At 32.5% G+C, this 10,935-nt stretch overlaps 1 protein-coding gene across 4 annotated transcripts in view; it reads right to left on the reverse strand.

Moving 5' to 3' along the window:
- LOC111641787 (nucleolar protein 11-like) overlaps positions 1-5,151 on the reverse strand; it is a 38,389-nt gene extending 33,238 nt beyond the window's left edge. The window contains exon 1 of one of the 4 annotated variants that reach the window (XM_023388007.1): positions 4,969-5,151. In XM_023388007.1, the coding sequence (XP_023243775.1) occupies positions 4,969-5,103 (135 nt within the window). In that variant the 5' untranslated portion in view covers positions 5,104-5,151. Of the gene's footprint in view, positions 1-2,929; positions 3,277-3,804; positions 3,847-4,567; positions 4,620-4,968 lie in introns of those variants that run through there. The other 3 variants (XM_023388010.1, XM_023388009.1, XM_023388008.1) reach the window with 3 other exon arrangements.
- Between the last annotated feature and the right edge of the window lie 5,784 nt (positions 5,152-10,935).

A 10,935-nucleotide genomic window follows, 5' to 3' on the forward strand; every position in this document is an offset into this window, starting at 1 on the left:
TCTGGATTCTTAATCCCATTTTTAGATCAATAACATTCAATATTCTGACAGAATTAATGCGCTTTCTCACCACACCAGGTTGTATATACTCCAACTATCTACAATTAACCAGTAACCGGTGTGAAAATTCTTTAAAATCGGCGAACGTTTTTGATTCCCCTCCTGGGATCTTCTTCAGGCTTACTTTATTTTAGCTTTCGTTGTAACTGGATTCTTTAATTCGAATGTTTTTGAAAAATATGGAACGTGCCATTTTTCGAAAAAATTTCGAAAAACGCCACGTTCCAAAAATGGCTTTTTTCAAAAACATTCGAATTAAAGAATCCGGTTACAACGAAAGCTAAAATAAAGTAAGCCTGAAGAAGATCCCAGGAGGGGAATCGAAAACGTTTGCCGATTTTAAAGAATTTTCGCACCGGTTACTGGTTAATTGTAGATAGTTGGAGTATATTCTGACAGAAGATGATGAGAATGAGTTGATGACAAAGATGAAATCTCAATAAGTATCTTGACACCACCTTTAACAACTTTTGAGATTCTTTTCTTTCAATTATACCCATGGAATAGACTTTTCCAGTTTTCAGTTACATTACAGATTAAATAATTATGAGATCCAAACTGGAATAGGAATAATACAAGCAGAATATACATCTTACGTGTTTTTCAGCAGTTTGAAATGTTTTTGCAAATGTTTTTGGCTTTCTAGAAAAGTTTTCTTCAGGATTTTGTCTATTTAAGGTAATAAACTTTAAAAATTAAAACATACATGTTCTAGATAGACAACATCCTGAAGAAGACTTCTAAGAAAGCTAGAAACATTTGGAAAAACCATTCAAAACAAGTAAGGTGTATATTCTGTCTGCATTACAAATTAATTATAAAATATAAATTTTATTAAAAGTGATATTGAACACACAGAACTACTCAAAACCAAGTTAATCATTTCAGTTACTGGTCTTATTTATTTATATTTTTTTCTATTGATGTTTCTTAACAGAGGCAACATCACCTCTTGGGACAAAAATAGATTCCTTAAATGTGAAAAATTAGTTCTAAGGTGGAGAGAAATAGTTTTAGTGTGAATATTAGAATACAGTCACATATATAAGTAATGCTATGTGATAGAAGGTAATGGAAATACATGTAACAAATTTAAGTAAATAAATAGTTAATTTTAAATATCATGAACAAATAATAAAGTATATTATTTTTATAAATTTGATTAGAAGGCAATTAGTAAAAATATTACTAAAACAATTCTTTTATGGAATAGTTTTTAAGGAAAGGTTAAGAGACACTTGTCTATGGTAATCTTAAACAGAATAATGTTTTAATCACATTGAAATAAAAATGTTCTGTAATTCTTTTTTCTTTCTTTGTACTCAATAAAAGTATCTTGTTCAAATTATCTTGGGTAATTAATGCTATACTGCTATACACCATTCATTTAAAAAGTAAAATTAATATTTAACTTTCAATATTAATATGCATTTTGGAATAACTTTAACTAAATAGCACTTACATGCTTGTAATTTTTCTATAGTTATTTTTTATTGCAAAGAAATTTTAAACTTTTTCTTTTTTATAATGGATTATTTAAAGTACCAAAGAAGTAGGAAGGGAACAATTAATAAAGAAGTTTCCTTTTACATCCTTTTGAAATGTCGAACAGGATCTATAGTTGAACATGACCTTTTACTTGAATAGCCTCAATATTATCATTATTAATGTTCAAGTGAAGTTCCTGTTTGGCATTTGAAAAGGATGTCAAAGACAACTTTTTTCTTTGTTAACCTTTAATGTTTTTAATGGTGTTCAACCTAAAGTTTTGGTTTGCTCAACAACAAAACTTCTTTAAATCAAATAAATTAACAATAACAACAATAATAAAAAAAATAATCTAAATATATAAAAAAGTAAGAAATTAGTTTTGAAATTCAAATATAGATTAAAATAATTTCATAAACACTTCTGAATTTCTACCAATCTTATTTTCAGACATAAAATAATATATATATTTTAAAATTATTAATACATTAATTCATAAATACATTAATACAAACAGCCACTTTTGTTCATAGGTAAAAAATTATATGGGACTACCCCATTTAGTGGGGTGCATTTTAGGAAATTCCCATTCTAATTGGGAAATAAATTTAATAGGAAAGCCAAATTACATTTTCTGATACTCTTTGTGCATTAATTTTGCTTTCTTCATTTGGATCATTACTCAGAGTTATACCAGAAATAGACCCTTCAAGAATAAGCACAAATCGATCAAATTTTGCAGCAGAAAAATGTAAAAGGTAGCTTATGAGCAGCTGCACTGACTGCTGGAAACCATTTTGCCAATTGTTCCTAATCTAAATTGGCAATGCACTGCCAATAATATGTAATACAGTAATTTTTTTTCCTGTAAGTTTTTAATCGCTAACTAGATACTTATATGCAAGTGAATTTCTCTGTACTTTTCTTAAAGGACATGCAACAAATATTAAAATGATCTTGATCCATTTATAATTTACTTACTTTTGTCATTGTTTTCTTTGTTAAAATTTATTTTTAAAAGTATAGTTATAAATTCTTTTATACATCATCTGTTATAAGATTTTAACTCTGTGAAGATTATGGTATCAAAGTGAAGTCATGGTTTATCTGTAGATATGATAATAAAAAATTGCTTTAAAATTGGTTGTCAAAAGTTTAAATTAAAAGTAAAAGTTTATCCTTACTTCATGGGCCCTTTTTTTGTAATTTGTTGATTTATATTTTTAATCTTTATATATATAATATATAAGACACGATATGACATGATAAACGAAAAAATAAGTTCAGTAAGTAAAATTTTACATTCTGATTTAAGGCTAGATCTATGTTTAATTAAGTAAAATTAAGAATCTTAAAATAAATGAAAATTGAAGCTACTTACACGAACAATATAGATAAGATTTTTTTCATTTGTTACAATAACAGTATTTTTACAAGTTTTTCCTTTAACAGGTAATGTACTAAAAGGATTAGAAAAATTGGCAAACAACGTGTTTAAAATTGTGGAAGTCGCCATATTTGTTTAGAGTTAACATTCTCATACCGTCGAATGTTAATGTTTAAAAATTTTAAATCATCTTTTATAAATATATTACTTATTTTTTAATGTTAGTTGTTAAATATTTTGTAGAAATTAAGATTATTTACTTTCCTAAAAACGTTATTTAAAATATTTCGACAATAAATTCATTTACGGCTATCTGGCAACCTATAATACTTCCTTCTGAAAATTAGTCTCTAGCACGTTGCCAGATGTTTTACCTTTCGTAATCAAAAATTTTCTTAAAAAGTAGCCCAAATATAGCCAACTCAAAAACAATTCGTTTTTTATAAATAACCAGAGATTTGACAATAAAAAACACACTTTATTCGTCCTTTTCCAGCAATAATTTTAATCACGGAATAAACGTTTTACAGGCCTGAAGCAGGTCTGTAAACTGATCCGAAAATAAGAATCGCAAGTCTCTAATTTTATATGAAAAGTAGATTGTAACGAATTATGCAGAAAATGTTTTTGCCAAGACGGACCTATAAAAATTAATTTTACTATGTACCGTATTTTCCGACTTTTTAACCCAGGAAAAATCTCAAAAGTCGGGGGTCGTCTTATACGCCGGAAAGTACGGTAATAGTCTTAATAGTTATTAATTCGCTACTATTTCAAATACTATATATATATATATCCCTTCATTACTGCTATCGAGCATTAAATAAATATTATATATACATAAATGCTCATCATGGAGCGGAGATTACCGAATGGTAAGAGACGAAAACCAACATATCCGGGTCAACTCTTAAATAATTTTGTATCCGACCCACAAAGATTCGAGATTAGACAGATTAATTTTGCTTATTTCTTGATTATCAGTTATATTTCTGTTTAAAGGTATAAATATAGATTGCATCCACATGTCAAGTAGCTAAGTCATTAGTCATAAGTATAATCTGTACAGCATTTTTTTCATCTTGTTCGGAGTTCGTTTATATTTACAAATATTTAAAAATTTTAAAATTATTAATACATTAATTCATAAATACATTAATACAAACAGCCACTTTTGTTCATAGGTAAAAAATTATATGGGACTACCCCATTTAGTGGGGTGCATTTTAGGAAATTCCCATTCTAATTGGGAAATAAATTTAATAGGAAAGCCAAATTACATTTTCTGATACTCTTTGTGCATTAATTTTGCTTTCTTCATTTGGATCATTACTCAGAGTTATACCAGAAATAGACCCTTCAAGAATAAGCACAAATCGATCAAATTTTGCAGCAGAAAAATGTAAAAGGTAGCTTATGAGCAGCTGCACTGACTGCTGGAAACCATTTTGCCAATTGTTCCTAATCTAAATTGGCAATGCACTGCCAATAATATGTAATACAGTAATTTTTTTTCCTGTAAGTTTTTAATCGCTAACTAGATACTTATATGCAAGTGAATTTCTCTGTACTTTTCTTAAAGGACATGCAACAAATATTAAAATGATCTTGATCCATTTATAATTTACTTACTTTTGTCATTGTTTTCTTTGTTAAAATTTATTTTTAAAAGTATAGTTATAAATTCTTTTATACATCATCTGTTATAAGATTTTAACTCTGTGAAGATTATGGTATCAAAGTGAAGTCATGGTTTATCTGTAGATATGATAATAAAAAATTGCTTTAAAATTGGTTGTCAAAAGTTTAAATTAAAAGTAAAAGTTTATCCTTACTTCATGGGCCCTTTTTTTGTAATTTGTTGATTTATATTTTTAATCTTTATATATATAAATATATATGACACGATATGACATGATAAACGAAAAAATAAGTTCAGTAAGTAAAATTTTACATTCTGATTTAAGGCTAGATCTATGTTTAATTAAGTAAAATTAAGAATCTTAAAATAAATGAAAATTGAAGCTACTTACACGAACAATATAGATAAGATTTTTTTCATTTGTTACAATAACAGTATTTTTACAAGTTTTTCCTTTAACAGGTAATGTACTAAAAGGATTAGAAAAATTGGCAAACAACGTGTTTAAAATTGTGGAAGTCGCCATATTTGTTTAGAGTTAACATTCTCATACCGTCGAATGTTAATGTTTAAAAATTTTAAATCACGNATCTGCCAAGAGGGTGCTTCTGGGAGGACTTTTTATAAGAGACTATCCTTTATTTAGATGTTAAACACGTGAAGAAAATCCGGTAAACACATAACCAGCCCATTGGGAAGGTACGAACCCACAACAATTACCAATGTTTAGTGATTTTGTCCACTCAGCTACTGGTAGACCATGGTGAGGGAGTTCATTCTCTATAGACTATTGCATCATATATGGAATTTATATAACAACATTCTGTGAAATTGTTTTAAAAATTTAAATTTATAAATATATTATTGTACGAGAAATAAGACTGATAAGAGAAATCTTGAAAGAGAAATCTGTGAAGTAATTTTCATAGAAATGATAAATTACGACACCGAAAATACCGGATAGTCCGGTGTAAAATTTGGCATATGGCACAAAATGAATAAATTCAGTGGCGTACCGTGGGTATCAGCCGCCCGGGGCGGAGGAAAATTTCGGCCCCCCTTATTTAGGTATTTCAATTTAAAAGACCAAAATTCAGTTTTGTCACAGAACAAGCAATGAAAAATTCGGTGGTAGTGCAGCGACCTGTTTAAAATAGTTCTATTGGATATTAGTGGTGTATATGAACGCGAATGAATCGTACAAGCAAAAAAAAAAAAAGGTCAACAGGTTTCGCAGGATTCCCTTGCATAAAAAACTTACTAGTTCGCCCTGACGGCAAGCCGATTCCCGGACTGTCCGGACGATAGCACTATCGTAGGCGCGATACAAGTATTCGCGTTTTTCATGAACTATAGAGGGCGCTGCATTTTTACAAAATGGCTACTTTATCTGGATGGCTTGTAACTAATAATGTAAAATTAATCATATATTACTGTCCGATATAATGATATATGCTGCCTGTAGCTGTTTATCGAGAAATTTTATAGAAGGAAAACAATTATTGTTAGCGGGACACGTCATTATGTGGTATCGAAACAAATGAGTGTGATCGTTCTATACATATTTGTGCCCTTTGTGTTAAAAAACATCAAGNTTTTTCATAACAATTTTAATGTAGATTTTATATCTAATTTATTATTATAATCGAGTGGAAAATTATCGAGCATTCGTGCTGGATTCGTGGATGAAAGCGTGGGTTTCACGCAGATTTCTTCACGTGCGTAACATCTGAGGGCTGATGTAGACTAGTATATTTTCCGTAACGTAACAGTGGGCCGAGCCGAGTTACACTTGGTACACCCAAGCGTAACAGAATTCATTCGACGTTCGGTTTGGAGCTGTTCCCTCCAATGGGGGTCTTAATCCGAAACATCAAGCCTATATGATAAAAACCATTTTTGAACCACTGGAACTGGCTCAAACCTATTGGTGGTCACGGGTTTGAGCCAGTTTCCTATAGAAAGTCCCCCGAAATACCTTTGGTAGACAGCCGATGTTTTGCGTTGCCTTATCCCGTCAAAGCAAACTGAAATGTCAAGGAAATGCTCTTGTTGAGGCTTGGCTCACGGTTGCCAGAGTGGATGATACCCCCGTTGCGAGCGGACACACCGTTTCTCCTTCCCTCTTCTATCTCTGGTTCGCCAGTTTTATTCTGGAAGGTTGTTACGACTCGAGGCCAATAGAAGATGTCTTAATCGGGCAGAGCACCGAACTGAATAATAATCTGCTCTGAAAATCCTCTACAAGGCCTTAAATAGAGGCAGAAAGTCCTCCCTTGGTAGATTGCCCTCGTGTTGCGTTGACTTATCCTATCAAATAAACAATCTATTACCGTTTTCAATTGATGTTTCCATAAAGAAATCATAAACAATTTACACATTTTAAAATAAATTTCTTTATTTAACACTTAAAAATTAAATAAAATCAATGGTTTATGTAGAAAATAATAGAAAAATAATAATAAGGCCTATTATTAATAGAGAGATTCAAAGAACGTGAAACAGATGTACTATGAGATTAGAAATGGCTGACTTGTGAGCCACGACCTTGCATTGTAAAGAAACTAATTGCATCATTAAGATTTACTACCGTTACTCTACAAGAAAAATGAAATAAAAATAATTTTATTCTTAGATTTAAAGAAATAGATAATAAATGATAACTTTACAATAGATTTAAAGAGAAAAAAATGCAATTTAAAATAATTATCTCTATTCTAAAGAATGGAAAAGTATTTTAAGTATTATTTTAAGTAAATACATGCCAGGAAAATGGGGGAAAGATATTTTTTTCCTTCGTGTTTTCATTTTATTGAAGGATTATTAATGAATATATTCATTAAATATAATTACAAACAGAGTAAAGAAGATTAAAATTACATTAAAACGTGGGGTTCACTTGTTCGTCGGCAAATTTAGTGGTGCACAAGGCGCAGTTACATCCCCTTCTAAAGGTTTTTCCCGACTAAAGCCGGGTACCACAGCTAGTAAAAAAATGAGTAAGGCATAATGTTTTCTTTCTGCATCTCCTCTAAAGATTTCTGGATTCGTTATTTTGGCGTACGGTTAACGCAACACAAGGATGATCTGCCAAGAGGGTGCTTCTGGGAGGACTTTTTATAAGAGACTATCCTCTATTTAGATGTTAAACACGTGAAGAAAATCCGGTAAACACACAGCCAGCCCATTGGGAAGGTACGAACCCACAACAATTACCAATGTTTAGTGATTTTGTCCACTCAGCTACTGGTAGACCATGGTGAGGGAGTTCATTCTCTATAGACTATTGCATCATATATGGAATTTATATAACAACATTCTGTGAAATTGTTTTAAAAATTTAAATTTATAAATATATTATTGTACGAGAAATAAGACTGATAANTTACATTAAAACATGGAGTTCACTTGTTCGGCTTGATGGGAGCCAAATTTAGTGGTGCACAAGGCGCAGTTACATCCCCTTCTAAAGGTTTTTCCGACTAAAGCCGGGTACCACAGCTAGTAAAAAAATGAGTAAAGCACAATGTTTTCTTTCTGCATCTCCTCTAAAGATTTCTGGATCCGTTATTTTGGCGTACGGTTAACGCAACACAAGGATAATCTGCCAAGAGGGTGCTTCTGGGAGGACTTTTTATAAGAGACTATCCTTTATTTAGATGTTAAACACGTGAAGAAAATCCGGTAAACACATAACCAGCCCATTGGGAAGGTACGAACCCACGACAATTACCAATGTTTAGTGATTTTGTCCACTCAGCTACTGGTAGACCATGGTGAGGGAGTTCATTCTCTGTAGACTATTGCATCGTATATGGAATTTATATAACGACATTCTGTGAAATTGTTTTAAAAATTTAAATTTATAAATATATTATTGTACGAGAAATAAGACTGATAGGAGAAATTTTGAAAGAGAAATCTGTGAAGTAATTTTCATAAAAATGATAAATTACGACACCGAAAATACCGGATAGTCCGGTGAAAAATTTGGCATATGGCACAAAATGAATAAATTTCGTCAATAAGTTATTTATTTAACAAAGTTGAAGGTAAACAAAAGTCACGTTGCGTGATTTAAACATGGTTTGTATTATGTAACAGGAATAATTCACGAGATAAAATTTTATTTATTGTTTTTTAAAATGTTACAATACTGTATACATTGTTTTTTTAATTTCTACCGATGATTGCTTATATTTAGAAATTATTTTACTTAAAATATATTTATATTATCTTTTTAATGTTTTTTATACGTTTTTAAACGTTTTTACAGCTTATTAATTGTGTAGCCATCACTGATAAGTAATAATCAATAATAATAAGAATGGATAAAAACCACTAAACATTGGTAGTCTCTCACGGGTTTGCGCTTCGCCAACTGGCTGGTCACGTGAAGTTTTTTGAGTTTTCTTCACGTCTATAACACCTGAATGGGGACAGTCTTTTATATAAAGTTTTCTCAGGAGGCATCTTCCTTTGCAATGAGGAAACATCAGGGAGTTCACGTGTCGCGGGTTCGAGCATGACCAACGGCCACGTGGAGTTTGTCGGGTCTCTTTCGCATGTCTAACAAAGCCAATTTCCTGTATAAAATCTTCCCGCGAAGAACCACTCTTGATCTATATATTGCGTTGCCTTATTCCATGAATCCTACACTGCTCCAGAAATTGTTCATGTCGAGTCGCTTCCTCATCATCAAGTCATTCCCATTGCGAATCTGACCGAACCCACGATTAGCACAGGGGGGAAAATAGCCTTCGTGGTGCCCATAGGGTGTAAGAAGTTAAACAATGAAAAGAGAGAAAAACAAGAGATTTATATACAGCCGACTTTTGTTAATGTGGCCATTCCTTACACACAGAGAGGTGCCAGATGAGCGTGTGCAGGATTATTGAGAGTACACTCGTCTAAAGCCTGCATAAAGGCAATGAATGACGTTACTCGTCGCTCTTCTTTACCGAGCGAACGGGGGAAACAGGACGTAACTAACGTTTTCATGGAAAAGGAAGCGCAAAAGCGATCACACTGGGAGGTTGTGTGCCGGATAATCGAAAGAGAGAATTATCGAGAGTGCGTCTTTATTATACATTTGAATTATCACATATTAAACTCTATCAAGATGAGTAAAATTAAACAAAACTCAATTCTGCCCCCTTTTTTACTTTTATAGCTGTTATATATTAATATAACAGGGAAAGTATGGCGATAGGACAAGAAATGTCCTCTTTCCAGAATTTTCGGTAAATTTTTGGACTGGGAGTCTATAAAACGTCAAGAAATGTGAAAAATTGGGTTTTTTTTTTTCTGTATATATGGAAGTTGATGTGTGTATGGGNGTGTATTTCAACACGTCCGGATTCAATCCGGGAACACCCTAGAAGATAGGAGCCAATTTAATCGCTCGGCCATCCGTGCCAACGAGTGTTTACGTCTTTTTAATGTTTTTTATACGTTTTTAAACGTTTTTACAGCTTATTAATTGTGTAGCCATCACTGATAAGTAATAATCAATAATAATAAGAATGGATAAAAACCACTAAACATTGGTAGTCTCTCACGGGTTTGCGCTTCGCCAACTGGCTGGTCACGTGAAGTTTTTTGAGTTTTCTTCACGTCTATAACACCTGAATGGGGACAGTCTTTTATATAAAGTTTTCTCAGGAGGCATCTTCCTTTGCAATGAGGAAACATCAGGGAGTTCACGTGTCGCGGGTTCGAGCATGACCAACGGCCACGTGGAGTTTGTCGGGTCTCTTTCGCATGTCTAACAAAGCCAATTTCCTGTATAAAATCTTCCCGCGAAGAACCACTCTTGATCTATATATTGCGTTGCCTTATTCCATGAATCCTACACTGCTCCAGAAATTGTTCATGTCGAGTCGCTTCCTCATCATCAAGTCATTCCCATTGCGAATCTGACCGAACCCACGATTAGCACAGGGGGGAAAATAGCCTTCGTGGTGCCCATAGGGTGTAAGAAGTTAAACAATGAAAAGAGAGAAAAACAAGAGATTTATATACAGCCGACTTTTGTTAATGTGGCCATTCCTTACACACAGAGAGGTGCCAGATGAGCGTGTGCAGGATTATTGAGAGTACACTCGTCTAAAGCCTGCATAAAGGCAATGAATGACGTTACTCGTCGCTCTTCTTTACCGAGCGAACGGGGGAAACAGGACGTAACTAACGTTTTCATGGAAAAGGAAGCGCAAAAGCGATCACACTGGGAGGTTGTGTGCCGGATAATCGAAAGAGAGAATTATCGAGAGTGCGTCTTCATTATACATTTGAATTATCACATATTAAACGCTATCAAGATGAGTAAAAATAAACAAAACTCAATTCTGCCCCCCTT

This window comes from Centruroides sculpturatus, unplaced genomic scaffold (assembly GCF_000671375.1).
Source record: "Centruroides sculpturatus isolate CEXI.00-Female unplaced genomic scaffold, Cexi_2.0 scaffold1660, whole genome shotgun sequence".
NCBI lineage: Eukaryota > Metazoa > Arthropoda > Arachnida > Scorpiones > Buthidae > Centruroides > Centruroides sculpturatus.